Below are 24611 nucleotides of genomic sequence, written 5' to 3'. Positions count from 1 at the left end.
ATAACAACCTCCTATAATTCTACCACCCAGAAATAATGACACTAATATTTTTATTTTTTTTCCAGATATTGTCCTATGTGTGTTAACACATATATATCCTAAATTTATTTACTTTTGGCGAAACCACAGTGACAATGAAAACCATTTAAAGATGGTACATTCGGAAAAAAAAAATAACTAAATAAGGAATTTATTTCTCTTAGGGTATAAAAGAAAAATATTTGAAGTAATCAGAGAGGACCCACCTTCATTTATCATCCTTTTCCCTATTTTTTCCATAAAGAATACAGATGACTTCTGCATCCAAATTAATAAAGTCAATTAATCAAATCTTTTAAATGGTTCAAATAATTTTTTTTAAAAAGTCAAAGGGCTGCACATACAGAAGGAGCCCAGAGACCAGAGACCACAGCACCAAGATCCTATGAGCGAAGCAAAGGGGCAGCCAACAGCTGCTCTGCCTCACTGACCATGTGTTTACACAGTGCCCTTTGTCCCCCAGCTCCCAGCTCCCTCTCCTCACTGTCGCTCTCTCACCTGCCCCTTCCGCCAGAAAATGATGAAGGACAACAACCTGGTCCGCCACCTGGACGCCTGCGAGACCATGGGCAATGCCACGGCCATCTGCTCGGACAAGACAGGCACGCTCACCACCAACCGCATGACAGTGGTGCAGGCCTACGTGGGCGACGTCCACTACAAGGAGATCCCCGACCCCAGCTCCATCAATGCCAAGACCATGGAGCTGCTGGTCAATGCCATCGCCATCAACAGCGCCTACACCACCAAGATTCTGGTAAGTGGTGCAGCCTCCGCCAGAGGGGACGCCGTCCGGTGGGGCGACACGGCAGCACTGGCAGGTGGAGCAGTGTGAGGCACAGGTTTAAATCCTGCTGGTGTATTTTGGGGTGGTCAAATCAAAAGCAACCTGTTTCTGTTTGACTTAACTCTGATGTTTGCATGACCCGAAGAAAAAAGATTGTTGTTAATTGTGTTTTTTAGATGCTGCATTGCCCTCCCAACAACAACAAAAACTTACTGTTAGCTTTTGCTATGTAACTACTCCAAAACATAGTGGCTCAAAACCAACCTGTGTTTAGCTCACGATTCTGTGAGTCAGGAGTTCAGGCTGGGCTCAGCTGGGGACGCCGTTCCCTTGCGCATCTGCGGTGGCTCACGTGGACAGCTCTGCTGATCTCGGCAGGACTGTAGGCTGATCTGGGATGACCTCAGCTGGGGTGGGTCATCTCTGCTCTATGTGGTCCCACCTCCGCCAGCAGGCTGGTCTGGGCTGTTCACATTGTCATTTTGCCGCATCCTATTGGCCAACACAAGTTCAGAGGCCTGCCCTGATTCAAGGAGTAGGGAAACACAGTCCATCTCTAATGGGAAGAACTGCAAAGTCACATTGCAAAGGGCATGAATTCAGAGAGGGGACTGATTGTGGCCATTTACACAGTCTACCACCAATGACATTGTTTTAATAGTAATGATATTACTAGTTTTGATCAGAAAAACTCATGTTCCTGTCTCAGTGAGCTGCCTAGACTCATTCTGCTGGAATCCCTGTTTGATTTAGAAGCACGGGTTGCCTTTTTTTTTTTTTTTTTTTTTTTGGTAATTAACCAGCATTTGAATGAAGAGAAATACAGACTTGCCCATCCCGAGGTCCGTTGGCTCCCAGATGTAGGGCATTTCTGCAGTGCGAGCATCTGAGTGAGCAGCTGACCTTTTCTGCTCACCTTGCCAGTGTGCCCCAGTCCTGACCTCTTCCTTCTGCCCCTGAGCCAGCCCAAACCTTCAGGCTCAGACTGGGTTGCGGGAGCCACCAGCAGCTTTATCAAATCTGGGAGAAGAGCATGAGTCAGCAGCGAGCAGCAGAGGGTGGGTAGGGGATGCGGAGGGGTGGTTCCTGCCTCCAGACACTGGCGCTTCAACCCCATCACCCCAGAGCTGCAGGCTGAGGAGGCAGCAGTGACAGAAGGAGAAAGTAGGTCGGGAGAACGTGTGCAGATGGGCTGATAGAGAACGCTGGTGGGGGATGCCAGAAATGACGACGTTTTCGTCTTCTTCCTACCCCCACCCCCACCCCACCCCCCACCTCCTAGCCCCGATTTGGGAACCAAGAGAGATCAGTGATGCTTTACGCTGTTCCCCAGGCCTTCCTAAAAATAACTGAGATGCTGTTAATGATCTCGTCCTGCAGATATGGCAGAGACGGCGGTGGGGCGATTCCCAGAGCAGGCTTGGAGTGATGGGAGCGGGCGTGTGGGCAGAGCCCTGCAAGATGGTCTTGAATTGAGATGTGTATTATGCAATTACAGTGAAAAGGAGTTTTGGGATCTGCCAGGAGGGCTGCGAAACATCTCTGCAGCGATAAGTCTCAATTAGGCAGTGTTTCAGAGGACCAGTGGCAAAGCCAAAATCTCACTTCTAGATGTAGTTGGCTGAGGCTGTGTTCAGGGTGGCTTAAAGGACTGGGATGCATCAGTCCATCTGGGGAGAAAGTGTAGCTGCCAAGACTGGAACAGCTCAGGGACTTTGGAACCGGGATCCTTGGTTTGTAATCAGGCCAAGTCACTTACCAATGTCCTTCAATGCTTTGCACCCTGGCATCCTAGGACCCCTGTGCCTCTCTTTCTGTGTCTTCTCTGAAAGAACCTTGGCCACATGGTTCTCCTTGCTGGGGGTGATCAGTGTGGAAGAGACAGCAGAGACCCCTGGTATGACTGGGTGGTGGTTAAAGTTCACACTCCAGAGCCACATAGCCTGCATTCAAATTCTTCACTAGCTGTGTGACTGTAAACAAGTTACTTAACCTCTCTGTGCCTCAGTTTCCTGGGGGAAATAATAGGATTTTTATGAGAATGAAATGAGTTAGTAAGTGGAAAGTGCTTAGCACAGTGCCTGGTACATATTGAGCATCCAGTGTGATTAGTGTTGTTGTTATTCAGCAGTAAGATCACCCAGTGAAAGGAGATTCCATTTGTAGTCAGAGGCTAATCAATGGCTGAACAGACCGCAGAGGCATCAGGGGTCCAGAGGGAAAGGGTCTTGCCCAAAGTTACACAACCAGTTGGTGGCAAGCCAACTTACAGATACCCTAAAGGCAGCTAGCTATTGAGTAGGGTGTCCAGATTAGGTTCTTGATCATTAAAACCAATCCTGCAGCATCGTTAGCATTGGGTGGCCTCAGGAAGAAAGGCCTGGGGTGCAGAGGGTCAGATTCACAGCCAGGACTGCCAACCATATTGGGAGAAGGGGCTTCCAGGGATGGCCCATCTAGGCCCAGAGGAATCCCGAGAAGAGTCAGGGACTGCTCGGCAGAGGGTGGAAGTCCAGCCAGCCTCCAGACCAGGCTCAGAAATCTAGACGGCAGAACATCCTCACCATGCAAGAGGAGGTGGCCGGGAAAGGCACGCACTGTCCACGCACTGCCCATCAGTTGTGGCTGGGAAGCGAGCCTGGCCTGGGAAACAGCTCCTGGGCATGGCTGTTTCTCCCCCCAGCCGTGAGGGCAATTCTTCCGTGTCGTCTCACTGTCTGATGCAGGCTGTGGGCTCTTCGGGAGTGTGAAACAGCTGAGTTATCTCTGCTCCCCTGGCATAGGCTCTTGGGAAGTACTGGGTGGGTGGGTGGGTGAGGTAAGTGAATTGACTAGGGAATAAATGTATAGATATGTAATCAGTGAGATGAGGACCAGGTAGGAAGGGGGATGCATAATGGGTGCAGGATGGATGGATGGATGGTAGATGTATAAGTGGATGAGTAGACGGATGGATGACTATGTGGCTGGTGGATGGATAAATATGAAGTGACAAGAGGCTCAGGACAGCGCTCTCTCTCTGTTCTACTTTCTTATTCTTGTGGCAGCAAGAAGTAGGAGTTGGCCCTGGTCCCAGTCCCATGGCCAGTACCAGTGTTCTCTTGGTACCTCCAGCCTGCTGAGCTCTCCTTTGGAACTACCCTCAGCTCTCTGGTCTGCACTGATCCAGAGACTTCTGAATTAGCTCTATTTCTAAAAGATTTAAAAAAAAAAAAAAAAAGAAACTAGATGAGTAGTTGCAAGGGTAGGTTATGTGGGTGTAATCTACATGCATTCCCAGATCTTAGGGACCACCTGGTCCAACCCCGTCACTTTATTCTGAGGCCCAGAAAGTAGGTGACATCACATCTCCCGTTCATAGAAAAGGACACTGAAGCTGGGAGGAGTTAAAGAATGTGCCCAGAGTCCCAGAGTGGATGAGAGGCTGAGCCAGGATTCGAATCCAGGTCTTTCCAGTCCAGAGCTTGCACTCCATGCCCAACTCCTCTGGCTGCACCTTTGCCTTGAGGCAGTTCCAGGGCTGCAGTGAAGATCAGATGAACAGATGAATGTGTGGCTCCCAGTACAGTGCTTGACATGCAGCAAGTGTTCAGTCCATATCAATTATTACTCTTATTACCTCTATTATTATTTCTGAGCCTTACCCTGTGTAGTTTGCTTTGCCAGTCCCTGTCTTGCTTGACCCTGCACATGCCTTCCAGGTAATCAAGGCAAATACAACCATTCTTATCCTGCAGCTAAAAAAATGGAGCTGCAGAAATATCAAGTAACCTGCCCAGGGTTGCTTCTGACACCAGGTGGCAGAGTTGAGCCCAGAGAATTCTGGAGGAGTTTTAACAAGCTGGGGAGGGGGCAGGGTCATTCCAGGCAGGACCACAGCCCAGCCAAGACCCAGAGACCTCTCGGGAGATGTGGCCGTCTGTGGCCTAGGCATTTCTTGGGGCCAGAATGATGGCACCTTCCCAGGGTGAGGCTGGGAAGGCTGAGGGGGAGTTAGGTGGCAGCAGATAAGCCTTTAACAGGCTTTCTCCTCACAGTGCTCAGAGCCTCCCAGGCACGGGTGGACAGTCGTGTGAGGGCCAGGGCTGCCAGCAGGGAGGCCAAGAAAAGTGACCCAGGAGGGCCCTCACAGAGGGCCCAGTCCCTTCTGAGGATGGCAGAGCTTTCTTCTTCCCACTCCTATTTCTAACCATTGGGAGCTAAACTTGCCCTCTGAGGGAAGCTACGTGAGTCATCTTTTAGTCAGAAATTGCTTCCCTGCCTCAGAAATCCTGGCACCTTCAGATGTGCTTTGTCGCCTCCAACTCTGAACGTCAAGGCTTCTACTAGCTTCTTCTCATCACCTGCTGCTTCTCGGGGCCCAGCTGAGCTTTAAGATGGAAATAGCTCCTTCCTCAGACTTCAGAGGCGCTGCGCTTTCTGGGGAAGACATCCTCCTTTTCCACCCACGTTTATTCTGTGCATTGAAACCACCCAGGCGGACTTTAATTTTATATTATATGAGACCGCCTTTGAAGTAGGTTGACACTACGATTAACATTTGAATTATTAGACTGAAGATGGGCACTCGTGGAGCCAAATTGTTGGAAGTTTATGGGGTATTTCTGAAAACATAAACTGTTGAAAGAAAAACAAATCTCCTTGGCATCCCTGAAGTGGTTCTGGAGGAAGAAGCAGGATTTTCCTGGCAGGTTGGTTTTCCTAAATAAATAACCCAAACTTCACCTAGTTAGAAACAGTCCTAGTCTTCAGCCTACCCCATCACCAAACTGGGGTGCCTCCTTACCCCAGGAAGCCCCAGTAACCCCCAAGACGCAGGAAGGGTGTGCTTGATTGTATTTCTCACACGTCCTAGAACTAGAGCTCCTAGGTGACGGAGGCGGTGGGGAGGTGACTCTAGGAAACAGAGAGAGTCAGCCCTTGACCTCACACCTCCTGGCTCTAAACCCAGGTGCGGCTGAATATTCAAGTGAGCCTCAAACCCCTCCCTGAGTCAAGCCAGCTCTGCAAGAGGCTCTGGCCAAGACAGGGGTTCCAGAAGGCACAGGAGGCCCTGAAAGTAACTTAGCAGGGCATTAAGATGGGGAGATGGGGTGGCCCTTCGTTCGGGCACGTGAAGTCGCAGGGGCCTTTGTGTTGGATTCAACAGCTCATTTGGTTTTGGTTTTTTTACAAACACCATTCCTGGGAGAAGAGTTTAAAGCAAATAACCCTGGATGGGGAATTCCGATTTTTAACGGAACTATTAATCCCTGATTCCATCTTCTCACCACCCCCACACACACATCCACACACCACACACACCACACACATTGCACACACTGCACACACATGCCACAAACACAGCACATACACACCACACACAACACATGTGCATGTACACACATACCACGCGCACATGCACACATACACACTGCGTGCACACGTAGGCATGGTGCACTGGTGAGCTTGGAAAGGTCCCCAGGGCATCCTCAGGGAGTCTGCTTTCCAACAGTGTGTCTTCCCACAGCGTTTCAGCCTGTCCCAGCTGTCGCCCTGGACCCACACATGGACCTCATGCCTTTACAACCTCTGTGGCAGGTCTGTGGCTCACTGGCATGGCTCTGCCCCCTCCTGCCCTCAGGTGGCCTAGCACCTGAGAGGCTCCTGGGGTGGCAGGCCTTCTGATGACAATTCTGGAGGCCACGATTCTGACAAAATCCCATCCCATCTGGCCTCCCATTGGCAGCGCTCCACGCACAAAAACACCAAAATTATTCATTTATTCATTCAGCAAATATTCATTGGTTACCCCACAGCGGGAAGTGGAGATAAGCCAGACAGCCACAGCTCTCCCCGACGTGGACTCTAAATCAGTCACCCACCAGTTACCTCGTTAACCGATGATCTCGAATGCTGGTGAAGAGAGGCAGGGCTCCTGGGAGGGCGTGTGCCCTGGGCTCAGAGCCCAGAAGGGCTGAGGTCAAATCCTAGCTCGGCCACTTACGAGTGGTGTGGCCTCGCCGCTCCGGGCCCCTCCGTGCACCTGGGACTAATCACAGGCCGCCTCCTAGGGAGCTGCAGGGATACAAGTGAGGACGCCCGTGAAGAGCTCCGTAAAGGGTGAGCAGAGTCCGCATTCAAACTCTGGTCGTTGCGGCATCTGCTGAGGCTGGCTGGTGGTCCATCCAAGCCTCGGGGAGGCTGCTCTGCCGGTGCCTGTTCTGGTCCTTGAGGGGTGAGGGGGCGTGGCCTAGGCCATCAGAGACAGCTAGTGAGCAAAAAGTCTTTTTCTAACATGCTCTTTCAAATATCACCCTATGGCAATTGGTGCAAGTTACCAGGCTGTGGTTGGATTATTTGGGGTGGGAGGCAAGAAGGAGGGTTTTTTTTAAATTGTGGTATAATATACATAACTTAAAATTTACCATCTTAACCATCTTAAGTGTATGGTTCAGTGGCATTAAGTACACTGACATTGGACACCATCCGTATCCAGAACTTTCCACCTTCCCAACTGAACCTCTATTCTGTTATACACTAACTCCCCACCACCACTGCCCTCAGCCCCTGGTACCCACCCTTCTACTTTCTTGAATTGGACTACTCTTGGGACCTCATATAAGAAGAATCACACAGTATCCATCCTTTTGTGTCCGGCTTATTTCACTTAGCATAGCGACCTCAAGGTTTATCCATATTGTAGAACGTGTCAGAATTTCCTTCCTTTTTAAGGCTGAATAATATTCCATTGTATGTGTAGACCACATTTTGCTCATCTATTCATCTGTGATGGACACTTGGGTTGCTTCCACATTTTGGTTACTGTGAAAAATGCTACTGTGGCCATGGATGTACAAATATCTTCTCAGGTCCCTGCTTTGAATTCTTTTGAGTAAAAACCCAGAAGTGGAATTGCTGGATCATATGGTAATTCTATGTTTTAATTTTTTGAGGAAACTCCAGATTGTTCTCCACAGTGGTTGCACCATTTTACATTCCCACTGACGGTGCACAGTGGTGCCAGTTTCTCCACATCTTCGCTATGTTTTCTGTTCTGTTTTCTTATAATAGGCCATCCTCATGGGGGTGAGATGGTACTTGCTAGCCACATTTTTTTAATCTCATTTTTGTATGTGTTATTTATAACTTGGAGCTCTTTGGGTCATCATTCCTTGGTCTTAGCTCTAGTCACTCCCAAGCAACCCAAAACAGGAGCATGAATTGCCCTCTCCAAGTTACGCCCATGGCTGCACCCAGCAGTCCCAAAGGGCTCAATGCCCATGCAGGGATATGTGCTGGATAGAGCTCTGCATTGGGGAATCAGGGGGCTTGGGGGCAGCCCCAGACCTGCCCCTCTGCAGGTCTGTAACCAGGAGCAAGTCACTTTTCCTACAGGCTTGCTTCCTGTCCCTCAAAACCAATGCCTTATTAACTCTCCTACAGAATGAGAGCCCTGGAGATCAAAGGCTCTTTGAAAGCCTACAGTAATAGCGAAACCTGTGGGTTTGTAAAGATTTTTAAAAAGCCAAAAGAAAAAAAGAGGCAGGTCCCTACTTCTTAGTAGTACACGTAGGCAGTTTCAGAGCTCAAGTTCACGGAAACAAATTGAATTACGGAGGAGGCAGCTCTGCCATTTGCAACTGTGGATGGTTTGAAATCCTTTTAGAGGAAAATTAAAATATTCACAGAGGGTAATAAAGTGCCAGGGGTTTTGCAGGCATAACTGCTCAGCTCTCTGGGGCAAATAAGTAATTAGGCATTTTTATTTCAGTCCTCCGGGTTTGTCATTAGTAGAGAGGGAAAAACCGTGGTAGAAGATTCATAAAACTCTAGAAATCACCAGAAAGTTAATTATAAAATTGAAAAAAAAAACATGCTAAGTAAATAAATATATAAATTTTAAAAGCACAACATAACTGTATGCTACAGAGACTAAGGGGAGTGCTTAGAATTTCTTTTCCCAAACTGTAGAAAGGGGAAGCTGTCAGATTCCTCTGCTTCCAGATCGAATCCCACCGAAGAGCTTGGTGTGGAGCAGGGAGGGCGTTCTGAGCCTTGGCCCACGGCCCCCGGGTCCCCGCTGAGGGATCTGCCCCACTGCCTGCTCTACCATCCTTCACTGTCATCCACCTAAAGGGGCAGGCTGATTTTTCTCTCAGCTAGAGATCATCTGCTCCCGCCTCTCCATCTTATAGATGGGGAAACTGAGGATGAGAGCTTAGGGTCTAAGGCTGTGAATGCCTGAGTCAATGCCCATGACCCCCCAGGGCTTGGGTCGGCTCCCTGAGCCCAAGCCCTAACTGTGGAAGGGGAAGTCGGCCAGTGACATGCCTGATTGCCATCCCGTCCCCTCCACAACCAGTCCAGCATCTTCTAGAGTTCTTCTTCTTGCCTGGGCTGCTCTTTTGAACAATACGAGGGAGGCTGAGGGTGTGGATCCTGAGAGTTCCTGTACAAGTCCGGTCTGAGACCCAGGAAGAGCCACTCATGGGGATGAGGTGGGGCTGGACACTGAATGCTCAGAGTTATTTATTCCTCTTCAGCGTCTCTCTAGGGTGTGAGTTTATCCGTGGTGACTTTCACCACTCCCAAAGGCACCTCCACCTGAGTGGCTGCACATTAATTTTATACAAGTGGTGTGGGGGGGGCATATGCATGTGTGGGAGGCATGCCTATAGGAGGTGAGTTCACCTGCCAGCATGAACTTCCCACTGCCACCTGCTAATCCCACTGTGAGTGCCCTGTGGAGACGTCTTGTTCTTACCTTTTAACCTGAGCCTCCCTCTGCCCCAGACTGGTCTGCACTGAGCCATCCAGAAAACAATGAGTAAATGCCTACTGTGTGCTGGGCTCTGTGCTGCCCTGGGAACCCAGGGAGGGAAAGAATACAACGACTCTTTTACTCTGGGGGAGACAGACCCACCAAGCAATTTTCAAAGACAAGGAAATATCTGTGCTGATCCTTAAAGGGCGAGGAGGAGTTTGCCTGGCAGGGATGGAGGAAGGACCAGCAGGGGCGAAGGCAGAGGCATGGAACAGCCTGTGTTCAGGCAGCCGCACGAGGGCGTGAGAAGCACAGGGGATGTATGTGGTGGTGGTTTCCCTGAGGCTCAGGGCCGGGGCTGTGGTGTCCACGCAGCCCAGTTAAAATGGAACAAACCAGCTCCGTGAATGGGGATAGCTCTCAAAAATTGAATGTTACACGAGTGAAGCAAGTTACAGAAACATGTACACAGCCTTCTTGCATGACATTTTCAACACACAAAACAGCACTGCACATACGTACAGGAGGTCAATCTACAAGAAATCACCAATGGTTGACCACAGTGATGTGCAAAAATAACCATTGCATTTGGTTCAACCTAAACTGAAATCACAAGGGACATTGCATCCAAAGCGTAGAATAATACCCAACCGTGAAAAGGAACACACTATCGATGAATGCAACAGCTTGCCTGCCTCTCCAGGTGATTATGCTGAGTGAGGAGAAGCCAATCTCCAGAAGTTACAGACTGCATGGTTCCATTTATATAACACACTCGAAATGACAGAATTATGGAGCTGGAGAACAGATCCCTGGTTGCCGGGGGCAGGGAGGGGGAAGGGAGGGAGGTGACCGCAGTCATACAAGGGCAGCGCAGGACGTGTTGTCATGAACTGTTGTGCATCCTGATGGTAGTGGTCACGGGAATCCACGTGGGATGCCATTGCTCAGAGCCCCCCACACACACACACAGGGGAGCATGTAAAACTGGTCAAACCTGAATACGGCCAGTTGGCTTGTGTCACTGTCAACATCTTGGTTGTGATATTGTGCTCCAGCCATACAGAAGAGAGCACTGGGGGAAACCAGACGAAGGATGTGTGTCCTCTCCCCGTGTTATTTCTTACTGCCTGTTACTCTAGAACTATCTCAGAATTAGAAGTTAAAACACACACAGGATAAGGATTAATGCCATATTTAAGATGGAGTTTCTTTCTGTGACAGGGATGGATTAGGCAGACGAGGAGGGGTACAGAGGGGGATTTGACTCTGTTAGGTTTTACTTCTTAAAAAAAGAAAAATCTGCAGCAAACATGGTATAATGCTGAGGGTCTACAGAGCTGGACAGTCTGTGCACTTTTTTTTTTTTTAATTCTATCACGGGTTCATGTTTGAAATAGTTTGTAATTTTCAGAAAGCCAGCCTTGCTTCATTGCCCTCATCCAGAGCCGGGACTGGGTCTGGGATGCCGAGGCCGGAGGCTGCAGGGGGTGGGGTGGCGGGGCTGGCCCACCCACCCCCGCAGACCCGCAGGCACCCGGCAGGGCAGCCCGGTGAGCCGCCCACCTCTCTCCGCAGCCCCCGGAGAAGGAGGGCGCGCTGCCCCGGCAGGTGGGCAACAAGACGGAGTGTGGCCTCCTGGGCTTCGTGCTGGACCTGAAGCAGGACTACGAGCCTGTGCGCAGCCAGATGCCGGAGGAGAAGCTGTACAAGGTGTATACCTTCAACTCGGTGCGCAAGTCCATGAGCACCGTCATCAAGATGCCGGACGAGAGCTTCCGCATGTACAGCAAGGGCGCTTCTGAGATCATGCTCAAGAAGTAAGCGGCCAGGGAGCCGGGGGCCCGCGGGGGGCGTGCAGGAAGGGCGTCCCCCAGCAAGACCACCTGTGTGTTTCCTCGCCCTGTGCTGCAACTTCTCTTTCCTCTTAAATTTTCCTGCCAGCAGGGAGTCCTCCCTCTTCCCCTCCCTAGATCACTGGATCTCAGGAAGTTCTACCCATTATCCATCCCTGTTAGATCTCCCTGGTTCCCCTTCCCTTAGCATGGACTTGGTTGTCTCTATTTTCGTTGTTAGCCAGAAGCAAGGCACGCCCCCTCTCTGGGCCCCAGTTTCCCCATTGGTACCTTGAGGGGACTCAACCCTGGTCACACTCTGGAATCACCCCAGGCAGCTTTTTAAAAAAACCCGTTGTTTCCTGGGCTCACCCCCAGACAAACTGAATTAGAACCTCTGGTGTGAGGCTTGCGGGTGGGAGTTTGTTCAGTGCTCTCCCAAGCCGTCCTGATATGCCGGCTGAGTCAGGAACCGCTAGCCTGGGTTTTACGCCCTTTGAAAACCATTTTAGCTGCGGAACTGTTTTTTCCAGATGAAATCTATTAAATATGAAACAGATCAAAGGAGATCTGGTCTTACGGAATTGGAGGGGGCATACTGCAACAAGGCCGCCTGATTTCTTTTTGGCTCAGCCTGATTTCATCACTGCCTGGGGCCCAGAGGGCAGGACCATCCCTGAAGCATTATGGTAGATGGACTGGACGGGCCCTAGGTGACCGACCACAGCCAGCAGGGCATCACTGGGAGGTGGGGGTGAGCTCTGAGCCCGTCAGAGGGCGGGCCCTTGAGCGCTTGGCTGGACCTTACCCAACCCCCTCACCCCTCCCGCAGGTGCTGCAAAATCCTCAACGGAGCTGGTGAGCCCCGGGTCTTCCGGCCCCGCGACCGGGACGAGATGGTAAAGAAGGTGATTGAGCCCATGGCCTGCGACGGGCTTCGCACCATCTGCGTGGCCTACCGCGACTTCCCCAGCAGCCCCGAGCCCGACTGGGACAACGAGAATGACATCCTCAATGACCTCACCTGCATCTGCGTGGTGGGCATTGAGGACCCCGTGCGGCCCGAGGTAGGTGCCCAGCCATGGAGCTCAGGGGAGGGGGCGAGGTGGGCCATGCAGCCCACTGGGTGACCTGGCGAAGGTCACCCCACCCCTCTGAGCCTCAGTTTCCCTGCAAGACCCCAAGGTCTTCTCTGTACCTTCTTCTAAACATTCAGACTCTAAAGACCAGCGTAGCCACACTTGTCTGCTCCAGACATGTCCCAGAACCCACGGCCTGCCAGACAGCGTTGCTCTGCCTACCCAACCACCCAGAGACCTTCCCTCTGGGCCCCCAGGGACAAGCGTGGGGGCTTCCCTGCCCTAGAAGCCTCTTGCCCCACAGGAGCCAGGATCTCCTGTAACAAATCCATAGGCCCAGATTCCAGGGTGCCTGCAGTGGAGACACCCAGTAACAGAGGTCACTGCATTCAAGAAGGCCCCAAGCCTGGGTGTGTGTCCCCATCAGCATTTGGAGCTCTCCCCAACCAGATCTAGTTTACCTATTAATTTACCCTAGTGAATCAGCCAGCAGTCTTCCTTTATCAGGTTTCCAGGGGAACAGAGCTAGAAAGTTAACCAAAGGTCAAATTCTCAAGCAGAAGGGAAGGGGGGTGGCAGCACCCCCTCCCCATAAGAATCAAGTGAAGCAATGTAATGAGCACACCTAGGGAATTTCATTCTCCTTCAGCTGAATCTGCATCTGGGGGAAGGCTGAGAATTCAGTGCTGGGGATCTGCAGGACTGAGGGAGGATAGGACGGGCGTGGTGTCGGGCTGCCCAGGCTGGAAGGAGGTGGTAGGAAGAGGAGAGAGCTGTCCTGAATCTCCAAAACGCTGCAGTGGGGGCTCACTGTAGGGGCAGAGAGGGAGAGCCGGGGAGTGGAGGCAAGGCACAGGAGGGACCAGCCTCCACGTCCTTGAAGACTGCTGGGTCCAGGTCAGCCTTGGCTGTGGAAATCTGGTGATGCTGCCCCTTGGGGCCACCTTCCTCCACCAAGGGCAACTCTCATGTTCCCCACTTACGCTGACACCATTCTCTGGGGGCCTCGGGCCATTCTCTGCTCCTCTTGGAGTCTCCATGTCCCCGTCTTTCAAGTGAAAGTGTGTAGGTTAAGATGCTCCCCAAATCCTGACCCTGATGTTAGAAGATTCTGCCTTCCAAAGACCAAGTGGAATTTGAAGGTCACAGACGTGGACTTTCACATTTAGGCAGTAGGGAGAGGGGTCAAGAGTGTGGGCTTGGGCATCGGATAGACCTGGGATCCTGAGTCCCAGCATTACCGGCTGTGTGACCTTGGTCCAGTTACATAACCTCTCTGAGCCTCCATTTCCTCATCTGAAGACTGAGGGTAATAATAGTATTTTACACACGCAAGCTTGCACGCCTCTTCACTCCCACCCAGAGCCTAAAACAGCAAAGGCAATTAACACGCCCGGTGCTTGGCACCAGAGCCCATACACGTGTTCCTGCAGACAGCACCTCTCCCAGGATACACAAGCTGTTTATCAGCCTCCCTGTGCAACACCCGCTCGTTACCAGCTGCTAACGGGTTGGGGCTTTGCTGTGATGTGTTATCTCCTTACAGGCGACGGAGATACTCAGTGTGCGAGGCTGGCCTGCGGCTCCCCTGTCCTTCGCATCCCCAGAGCCCTCTCCAGCCCCTACGCTCAAGCTCCTGCCTCATCACCCGGAGGTGGGGTGGGAGGGGGTGTCGGAAATACACATTTTTGGGCCATGACCCCCAATAATAAGAAATGTATTTTATGTCATGACTCAGCAAACACACACACTTAACCAAGATAACTCTCACAAAGTAATGTGATGTGCTTATTTTCTGTTCTCTTCTGTTTCTTCCTTTCTGTTTTTTTAAACGCTGGTCACCACCCATGAAACTGATTTCACAATCCACTAGAGGGGCATGACTTGAACTGCTGATCTAGTCCAAACACCCTCCCACACTCCCTATTTGCAGAAGAAAACACAGAGGCCCAAACAGGGGCAGTGAGGTTCCCAAAGTCTCGCTGTAAGTGGCTGAGCAAATCCAGGTTAGAAAAGATTTTCTGCCTTCCTATCTGGGACCTCCTCCTGGGTACCACAAGAATGAGAGGGCAAGTTGCTGTAAGTCAAGGAGGGTGAGGAGAGGAGAGAGGGCCTGAGAGGGCTGAGCTAGGTCTCTGATGACACTAAGATCATCTGAGGAGCTGGCTTCGGGCACAGTCTCTGGGAGTGGGGTGCCGTCACCCAGCAGGGCTGGAAGCACGTTCATCCGACATCGGAGAAAGGGGACCTGGAGCCCAGCCCCAGCTCTGCCGCTAACAAGCCACTTCTCCTCTCTGTGCCTCAGTCCTCCTCATCTGTAAAATGGGCGACTGGCCCCAGTGCCTCCCAGGTCCTGTACAGGTCTGATGTTCTGAGCCAGCTGACTGGGAGGCTTACCCTCATGCCTTTCTTTGCTTCCATCGGTCAGCAGTCCTTGTTGGTGACCTCCTCTCTCCCCTTGGCTCAGCCCTGGGACGTAGATTTGGGGGGTGTAACTGTGTTGGAGGGCAGGGGCTCACTGGAGTGACACCGTAGTCAAGAGACGTGGGCTCTGATCCCGCCTGTGCCGCTCCCTCACAGAAGACCTCAGGTGCAGCGCCACCACGGGCCTCAGTTTCCCCATCTGAACAATGGGAAAGTTGGACGTTCACAAGTAAGGGGCACAGCATGGGTGACCGGTGACACCACCTGAAAGTATTAAAGCTCTGGCCTGTGGATTCGGCATCTCCCAGTGGGACGGGGGTGGATGCAGGGCCGGAGGAGACTGGCAGGTATGGGTTGTAGTTTGTTTGTTTTAGCCCAGGTGATGTATGCACATGGAGCCAAATTCAGACAGTACAGTAGCACAGACAGGGTGAGGTACACCGCCCCGGGACACCCCTAGGCCTTGGTTCCCACCTCAGAGCTTCTCGGGTGAACTTTGGGGAGCGTCTCTGCTACAGTAAGTGTGTCTGTGCCAAGTTCCCAGGACACCTGTGAGGCCGGCTGGCGTGAAACCCCAGCCTGGACCACCTCAGGTCCTACAAGCCTGGTCCGATGTGTTTGCAGCTGCCACGGGAAAGCAAACCCTGCCTCCCTCAGTTTCCCCATCTCTCAGCAGGGGAGAAGCTCACGTTGCCTTCCTCCCTTGAGAAGACAAAGGACAGAACAGATAAAACTAGGTTTGCCAACCCCTCCCTGGCCCCCTAAAACACTTCTGTGGTACGTTTTCCGGGGCTGATGGAAGCCAATGAGGACAGAGCTGGCAGGAGAGTCGCGGCCTGGGATTTGCCAGGTTACCCGGGGCTGTTTGGAGCCCTTGGAGTCACCGACAACTGTTGTCACCAGAAACAACAGATGTTGAAAAGCCTTTATTTAATGAAAACAGGAAGCTCCCATTTCCTGGCTGGTTTTCCTCAGCGAGAAATATCTAGGATAATTTTAGCGAAAGAAGGGTGGGGTTTTTTTCACAGCTATTTTATCCATGTGGAAAGCACATTTCAGCCAGATCAGTGCTTCTGGGGCTTGAGGCTTCATCCTCTCCACATCCTCACTGCCCAGAAGAGTTAGAGGTTTTGTAGCTGTTCCACAGATAAATGAGTGAAGCGATCAAAGGGAGGCTGAGTAGCTGCAGGAGGTGTCCCGCTGGGCTGGAGGGACCAGGCATGGATGGCTTCCTGAGCCGAGAGTGCTTCCCATGCGAGATGGGAAAGATTGGTGACACACAGAGATTCAGGGGAGAGGGCATCCCGGGCAGAGGGGACAGCACAGGCAAGGCCAGGAGGTGGGAAAGGATGCCATGTGTTTGGGATTAGTGAAAACCTTAGTTGGGTTTATGAGAGAAAAGGCTGGAAAGGAGCGTGGAGCTAAATTGTAAAAGGTTTGTGTGTCCCCGTCCAAATCCATCCACCCAGGTCAGGCTTTGACGGACTTAAGTGCGCAGATGTTTCACGATGACCCAGCTGACTGAGCACCTACCTGGGCCAGACCCCTGCCAGGGCTCCTAGCGGCCGGCAGCCCCGCCCTCCAGACCCACAGCCTAGAGAAGCATCTGGTGGGTGGACTCGTAGATGCATGGCTCACGGGAGCATAAAGCTGGACAGGACTGAAGCTCGAGGACGTCCAGTTAGAGGGCACTGCCCAGAAAGGAAGTGGAGAGTCTCCCAGTGGCCGGTGGAGACTCCTCAGGCGTTTCCGGGTCTGCCTCAAATGCCCCCACATTCAAGGCAGGTCACAGGACCCTAAAGACACCTGGCCCAGGAGTTGTGGCGGGGGGGCACCCACCTATCCCACCACCCATACACCTGCTCGTCCCCGTGCTTCAGATGCCTGCGGCACCCCACCCCCACGCGTCTGCATCTGCACCCTCCCCTGCATCCCTGCACCCGCCCTGGAGCAGAAAGAGCAAACAAGGGAGTCTCCCTCATACCTTCAACACCAGCATGTGCTGGCCCTGAGCTTGGTGTCCTTTGCCCTTGTCACACAGTTCTCCACCCTCCATGAGAGGCAGAAGCTATCGTCCCATTTTATAGATGAGAAAACCAAGGCTTAGATGAGAGCCTGGGGCACAGCCCAGCCCAGCCTTTTGGTCCCTGAGCCCTCTCTCCCCGAGGCAGAGATGCTTCCACTGCACAGAGAAAAGTGTAGGGCCATAAAAATTAGCCGCCTCCTTTTTTCCCAAGCCAGCTTGTTCCAGGGAAGCCCAGAGGATGGGGATTCCAAGCAGGCAGATTTCAGCTCCCTGAGACAGTTTTGAAAGCAGAAGTCTTTCTAAAACATGATACCCATCCCCTCATTCCCAGCTCAGAACTTGCCAGGGCTCCCAGGCTTGAAGGAGCAAGGCTCTGGTCCCCATGCCTTTGAACCTCAAGCCCCTCTCCAGCCCCATGGCCACTGGCCCCCACCTCACATCCTCCCGGGGCCTCAGCTCTCCAGATCACCTGCAGCACTGTCTGCAGCGCCCTCCCCTTCTCTGCCCATGCACCTCCTGGGACAGTTCTTTGTAGCCAGGACCACAATGAAGTGGTCATGTTGGCAGCCCCAGCATGGGCACAGTGCCAGGCATCAAAGCCTCAGTTAGTGTTGGCTAAACAGAAACAGCTCAAACACCCCCTCCTCCAGGAAGCTCTCACAGATTTCCCCTCCCCATGCACTTCCTTCTAAAGTAACAATGCTCTCCTCTGTGCTCTCAGAGCCCTTTGTACAGATCTTTAACAAAGACCCTGTGCAAGAGAATAGATCTGACTCAGAGTAACTATTCTCTTATCTAAAAAAAGAACAATTATGTACAAGGATACAATAGGCTTGTTCTACCGTAGAACAGTCAGTCTGAGAGGCGATGAGCACCCTGTCATCAGAGGCATGCAAGCAGAGGCTCTCTGACCATCTGTCAGGGATGCCTGGGAGGAGATCTAGGCAATGAGCAGAAGATCAGGGTCATGACCTACAGTCCCAACTCCAAGACCTCAAGCATCTTTGAAACAAGCATAACCTAAATTACTCCTTTCAGGGCAGGAGCCAGATGAGGTGTGTGCTCCAGAAAGAATAGCGACTCTTTCCTATCCTCTGGGGTGGGAGACAGCAGGGGCCACAGCCGGGTTACGGCCATTGTGAGGACATCGACTGATTATGTAAACGGGATCTTGGACGGTCCACATTCCCGCTCCCTCCGGCTCTGCAGAAAGAGGTCACATTTGGTTGTGTGAGCAGCCGCTGTGGCACGAGGCAGAGGCCTTGCTCTCACATGGCCCCAAGCCCTGAGTGGGCACCGGGAAGCTCCTCCCCAGACCCTGGAAATACACCCAGAGGAGGCCCGTGGTCAGCTGGCCCCACTCCAGCCCTTCAACGACAGGGAGACCACTACCTGCCACCACAGAGCTGGGCTCCTGGAGTCCTCTGGGAGCCAGAGAGGCCTCCCTACCCTGACCTGGACCCTGCCTCTCCCCGGCACTTGTTTCTCGCTCCACCGCAGGATGGCCGTGCTCGGGAGGAAGGACTTTCTCTACAAGCGGCGGGGGGGGGGAGGCCCTGAAAGGCAGCGGCACACAGGCTGGACTTTGGGCAGGTGGCTGGTGGCCAGGGGAGGGGCAAGATGGACGAGGGGCAGGTCCAGAGGCGGGGAGACTGGGCGGCGACCCCTGCTTGAGCTGGTGGTGCTTGGGGCTCAAGGAGCTGCAGCTGGTGTGGGCAGGGGGTGGACAGAGGTGAGATATTTTCAAGGTCAGTCCTTGTTCTTAAAGCTCCTGAGTGCAGAAAGGGGACTAGCGGGCAGAAGCTGTCCACAGTCAGGCTTTGGACGAACGTTCTCTTTGTATTCATTTGCCAGGGCAGCTGTAACAGAGTGCCACAAACAGCAGGATTGTATTGTCCTGCGGTTCTGAAAGCTGGAGGGCTAACATCGGGATGTCTGCAGGGCTGGTCCCTTCTGAGGGCTGTGAGGGCAGCTCTGTCCCAGGTCTCTCCCCCAGCTTCCGGTGGTGTGCTGGCCATCTTTGGTGGTCCTTGGCCTGTAGACACATCACCACGATCTCTGCCTTCATCTTCCTGCGATGTTCTCCCTGTGTGCGTGTGTCTGTCCAAATTTCCCCTCTTTATGAGGTCACCAGTCACAATGGATGCAGGCCCACCCTAATGGCCTCATCTTATCTTGATTACCTCTACAGAGACCCTGTCTCCAAGATAGGGCACATTCCGAGGTACTGAGAGTGAAGATTTCAATGTATCTTTCTGGGGGAACACAATTCAACCCATAGCATCTTCTAACTCTCTCAGCTATGGCTTGTCAGAGTAAGGGTGGAGGTGAGCTCCCAGACACCAGCATGTGCAAGAGGAGGGGGGTTGGACTTCTGTCCCCTTAAGTCTGAGATTCTAAAGTACTTTGGTCTTTTAGTACTGGATTTTCTGCCCTTGACATGTCCTTTTCCACTGAAGGATGTTTTGCAGCAAATATCGCCTTAATGTTTTGTTATTTGTCACTGCCCATGGGTAAGAATCACCTGTTCAGTTGATTTCTGCTGTGTGTAAAAGGCCACAACAGCTCCAGGTTGGCTTTTGCATCCTAACTGCTGGGCAAATCCCCAGCTCCACATAGGTAGAGGCGAGGCTGGGGGGGGGGGGGGGGGGCGGGGCGGGAGTGGCTGGCTGGCTTCTGACTGGCTCAGTCTGCTCTGGCCTAATTGGCCCAGACCTCTGTCCATCATTACAGAGAGGGCAGTAGGCAGTAAGAACTGTCACAGGGAAACATCATGTTTTACACGAAGCCTAATCATTTGCATTTATTCTAAGCAAGTGTCACATTATGTAAATAAAATGCCCTCAAATTCAATGTCCTTCCCCACCTAAAAAAAAAAAAACCTGAAAATACATGAACATATTTATCATTATTGCAGGAAATGTGCATGTGGAGAAAGCAGGGACAAGATCCTGTGCAGTAGTGGAGTGTTCTGTACTCCTGTCTGGGACCATATCTGAGAGAGTATTTATTGGGGTTTTTCTCAAAGTCCTTACCTAGGTCAGGATAGCCAATGGTTTTGTCTTAGGATGGACTGCCATGACTGATGGTAGTGGCTGCCTGGGACTGTGAGACCACATCAGGGTTTAATCAGAGGTTGCTGTAATTGATTAACAATGCCTGCTATGAGCACAGGAAGGGAGGAGATGGTTTGTGTGCCATGAGTATCTCCTGGTCAGCAAGGCCCCTTACAGTGGCACTGCCTGTGAGCAGGGCTCACTCGGGAATCCGTGAGGGCAGGGAGGGCCTGCCCAAGGTGATGCCTACTCCATGGCTCCTGCCTTCCTGCCCAGGTCCCGGAAGCCATCCGCAAGTGCCAGCGAGCAGGCATCACGGTCCGCATGGTCACGGGTGACAATATCAACACAGCCCGGGCCATTGCCATCAAGTGTGGCATCATCCATCCTGGGGAGGACTTCCTCTGCCTCGAGGGCAAAGAGTTCAACCGGAGAATCCGCAATGAGAAAGGGGAGGTACGTGGCCCAGTGCAAAGGGTCCGCATTGGGCTGGGCTTAGAAGGGGGCTGGGAGGCACGGGCATGCATGATGGTGCAGACGCCAGCCCGTGTGCCACTAAGAGCCCAGTGACTCTAGGCAAGTCCTCTCCCTTCTCTGGGCCTCAGTTTCTCTCCCCGACCCCACCGACCCGCCCCTCCCCCATCCCTCTCCAGATTGAGCAGGAGCGAATCGACAAGATCTGGCCAAAGCTGCGGGTGCTGGCTCGCTCCTCCCCCACGGACAAGCATACTCTGGTCAAAGGTAAGACCTGAACGGGCACGCTCAGCTCTGAGGCCCGGGCACCAGACCTCCCGGGCCTTCCTGTCCTGGTGCCTTCAGCTTCTTTCCAGGACAGAAGGGGCTCCTGCCTGGGGCTCCCCACACCAAGGGATGCCCTTGTCTCATCTTCTTTGCAGACCCGGGAGGCCTTGTAAAAGTGAGATGAGGGAGGAGGTGGTGAACCTTCTCCCAGGGCCCCACCTCCCATAGGAAGCAATGGGATTGCCTATCCAGGGGCCAGAACTCCTGGCCTGGGGACTGAACGGCGCCCGCAGACATGTTTATTTGGGTGGTATGTCTTTTTTCAACGTTCAGTTTGAATGACTGCATACAGATCCTGCCTACTCCCATTTGATGCCATCTTCACCACTATTGTCTGACACTCAGCCACCTTCTTTTACTTATGTTCTCAGTCTGGCCCCAGGACTTGTGAATTTGAGACCCTTTGTCTGCCTGATTTCTGTGGCTGCCAACAATAGGTGTAGCCAAGACCCCAGGGACAGGCTATCCTGGGAACAGCAGCCTGAGAAATGAGGCCAAAAGCCAGCATCCTTCTTCCCTGACTCCCTTCAGAGGGAGGGCACACCCCTTGCTGAGCCCACCTAGCTGACCCGATGCTGGGCACTTTTTAGAGTCATACAGGCCTGGGTTCAAGTCCTCGCTCTGCCACCGACCTGCCTTGTGACCTTGGGCAGGTCCCCAGCCCCAGGAGTCAACTTTCCTGTCCTCATATGCCAAGTGGACAGAGACTGGGTATTGTGAGGCATTGGAGCAGCTACCTGGAGCAGCTGGAAGCCTGCCAGAGCACAAGCCCTGGAGCTGGGCCTTGGAGGGGCTGGAATTTTGACAGCTGAGAGCTGTAGGAGGGAGAGGGGTGTTGGGGGTACAGCGCCCCAAATCAGGGAACTCATTCCCTCATCCCAGAGGCTGCTGCTGTGTGCCAAGGTTAGGACACGTATGTGGGAGCTAGAGATGTGATTAGGGTGGGCAAGGGTCCTCAGGGTGTCACCAAGGCTTCCCAGGGAAAGTGGCCTCCAAGCTGGGACTCTAGGTGGGTGACAGGACAGCTTGCCCAGGGAACAGCTTCTGCACAGACAGGGGCAAGCAGCCAGCCCCGTGGGACCAGGAGCGGTTCCCATGGCAGAAGCACAGACTAAGGGGCGAGAGAAGAGTCCAGAGATTGGGCAGGGCCTGACCACGGAGGACTACGTGGGCAGGGCTAAGAATGTGGCGTCATCCTGGGGCCGCGTGGGGGGGCAGCAAAAGCACGACTCTCAGCTGGTCCTGGGGGTGGGTTCAGACTCAAGAGGAGAGAAAGCTGTGGGAGGTGCTGTGAAGATTGGAGGGGGAGCCCGGGGTTAGCGAGATGGGTGTGGAGATGCTAGTGTGGCAGGGATCGAGGCCAAGAGGAGTGAAAGGGTCCCAGTAGAATTTCGGAGCCGGCATCCGCGGGCCGAATGATGCACCCAATATGAGGAACAGGACAGGGGTGTGTCAGGGTTGGCAATCAAATCTCTGTCCTGCCATGGACACCTCTGCTTGGGGCCCCACAAACTCCAGACGCACCCAGTGACAACTTCTTTCACCCACCCTCTTCCACTGCCCCAGCTCAGTGACGGGGGCCACGTGTCATCTGTTCATTCTATTTTTTGCTAAAGATTTTATTAAGGATGAAAGTCTGGGTGCGACTGGCCCTCCCCAGGAGAAGGTGCTGGGGGAGCCGATGGTAGGTCCCCGGCCAAACCCTGGCACTCCTGGAGTACAGGCAGAGGGGAGGGGAGTCTGGCCAGGGTGGCTGCTGGTGTGACCACAGGCTACAGAGACAGAGAGGATGCTGGAGAGGTGACAGGCCCAGAGCATGGAGGGCTGAAGCTAGCTAGCTCTGGGCCCCCACATCCCCTGCAGGTGCTGGGAGCTGTGGGCAAGCCTGGGGCTGGGCAGGGGTCAGAGAGGTGGCTGTGCTCAGCCTGGGGCCCTCCAGAGGAGCGGGGCTGACTGGGGCTGCCCCTGCACCACTGAGAGTCCCAGGGCCCTGAGCACGTGCCTGCCCCGCCCACAGGCATCATCGACAGCACACACACGGAGCAGCGGCAGGTGGTGGCCGTGACGGGAGACGGCACCAACGATGGGCCTGCGCTCAAGAAGGCTGACGTGGGCTTCGCCATGGTAGGAGCTCTCTGGGGGCCTGGGGCAGCATCTGGCAGGAGCTCGCAGGCAGGGGGTTTCAGGGACATGGGCCACAGCTTCAAGCCAGTGGCACAGCCCCCCAGTGCACACCCAGCCCTCCCTCTGTCCACCTGATGTGCCCAGGGCTCTTGAGGCTCAGCCTGGCCCCTGCGTTTTCCTGGAAGGGTAGAGGGGGCTTCCTGCAGTGATGGGTCTGAGGGAGGGAGAGGGACGGAGTGGAGGGGCCAGAGAGAGGCTTCCTGAAGGCGGAGGGTTGGCCTGAGGGCTGATTCTGTGAGGAGCAGGGGTGTAGTGTGCGTGTGTGTGCACATGCGCGTGTCCCGTAAGGTCTGGCGGTGCTGGTGGTGGGTGTGTGCGTATGCGGGGGGTTGTGTAGGGGTGAGGACAGTGTCGCTAGAGCTGCTCGCCTTTCCGGTCGCCCCACCCAGGCTCCTGTCCCCATCCCCACAGGGCATCGCAGGCACAGACGTGGCCAAGGAGGCCTCCGACATCATCTTGACGGACGACAACTTCAGCAGCATCGTCAAGGCGGTGATGTGGGGCCGCAACGTCTATGACAGCATCTCCAAGTTCCTGCAGTTCCAGCTGACGGTCAACGTGGTGGCTGTGATCGTGGCCTTCACGGGCGCCTGCATCACGCAGGTGGGTCCTCCTGGGTGGGGTGGGGCAGAGCAGGCTGAAGCCTGGGGTGGGCGGACACCCATGTAGGGCATTCCATTTTGCCGCACCTCCACGTGGAGGGCCAGGACTGGCATCACAGAGCTCAGGGCAGGTGCCAGCCCCACTGAGTACAGGAAAGGAGGCTCAGAGAGTTGGTGGATTTTGCCTAAGGTCACCCAGCAGTTGATGTCAGGCCTCACCTCCACATCTGCCCGACCCAGCCACAGGTCAGGAGAGGTGATCCGGGAGGCAGGAGAGATGATCCTAGAGGGAAGGCAGGGTCCCTGGCCACATAAAGGGCCAGAGAGAGAGGCAGGGGCAGGACAGGAGGCCAGCTGGGGTCAAGGAGCTGGCAGGGCCCTGGGAGCCTCACTCTGGCGTGGAGCGTGTGGGGAAAGGCCCCTCTGCCTGGGTTCCCAAGGCGGGGTGGAGGCAGCAGGGGGGAGTCGGGACTCCGTCACAGGGAGAGGCAGGAGTGTGTCCAGCCTCCACATCTGGGCCTCTAGCAGCCCCATGTCCTGAGCCCTGCGGAGCTGACCAGCAGGCCCCAGAATCGGCAGCCTCCCTCAGTGCCGCCTCGCCCACCCCATGAGGCAGGAACTGTGATGATCCCCATTTCACAGAGGCAGACACTGAGGCTCAGCTCAGCACATGGGCCAGCCAGGCACCTGCCATCACCTCCTGCGTCTCCCCAGGGCTGACCAGCCTGGCCCCTCCCAGCACCCATGTGGGCAGACAAGCTCCTGCCCACAGGAGCCCCCAGAGGCCCGGAGGCAGCCCTGCCCTGAAGAGCTGTGTGGTCCTGGGAATGCTGCTCCCATCTGCTGTGTTCTGAGCCCCTGGGGAGGCACGTGGGAGAGCCCAGCACCCCAGCCCTGAGAGTCCTGGGGGAGGGGCCATCCCTTCTGCTCACGGGGCCTTCTTTCCTGGTCGGTGGCCAAGAGGCTCCATCTAGTGGTGGCTTGGGGAGACACTCCGATCACAGCCTCACACCAGGCTTCTTGGAGACCAGG

General features: G+C 53.8%; 1 protein-coding gene across 7 annotated transcripts in view; it reads left to right on the top strand.

Moving 5' to 3' along the window:
- Window positions 1–24611, top strand: part of ATP2B2 (ATPase plasma membrane Ca2+ transporting 2) — a 330440-nt gene that overhangs the window by 288189 nt on the left and 17640 nt on the right. For all 7 annotated transcript variants that reach the window (XM_032458949.1, XM_032458953.1, XM_032458950.1 and 4 more), the window contains 7 exons: window positions 554–796; window positions 11151–11392; window positions 12240–12474; window positions 20269–20448; window positions 20646–20733; window positions 22811–22917; window positions 23389–23580. In XM_032458949.1, the coding sequence (XP_032314840.1) occupies window positions 554–796; window positions 11151–11392; window positions 12240–12474; window positions 20269–20448; window positions 20646–20733; window positions 22811–22917; window positions 23389–23580 (1287 nt within the window). The remainder of the gene's footprint in view (window positions 1–553; window positions 797–11150; window positions 11393–12239; window positions 12475–20268; window positions 20449–20645; window positions 20734–22810; window positions 22918–23388; window positions 23581–24611) is intronic.

The sequence above is a fragment of the Camelus ferus genome, chromosome 17 (genome assembly GCF_009834535.1).
Source record: "Camelus ferus isolate YT-003-E chromosome 17, BCGSAC_Cfer_1.0, whole genome shotgun sequence".
Lineage (NCBI taxonomy): Eukaryota > Metazoa > Chordata > Mammalia > Artiodactyla > Camelidae > Camelus > Camelus ferus.
Note: the sequence above shows the minus strand (reverse complement) of the source record. Positions and strands in the feature narration are given on the sequence as shown.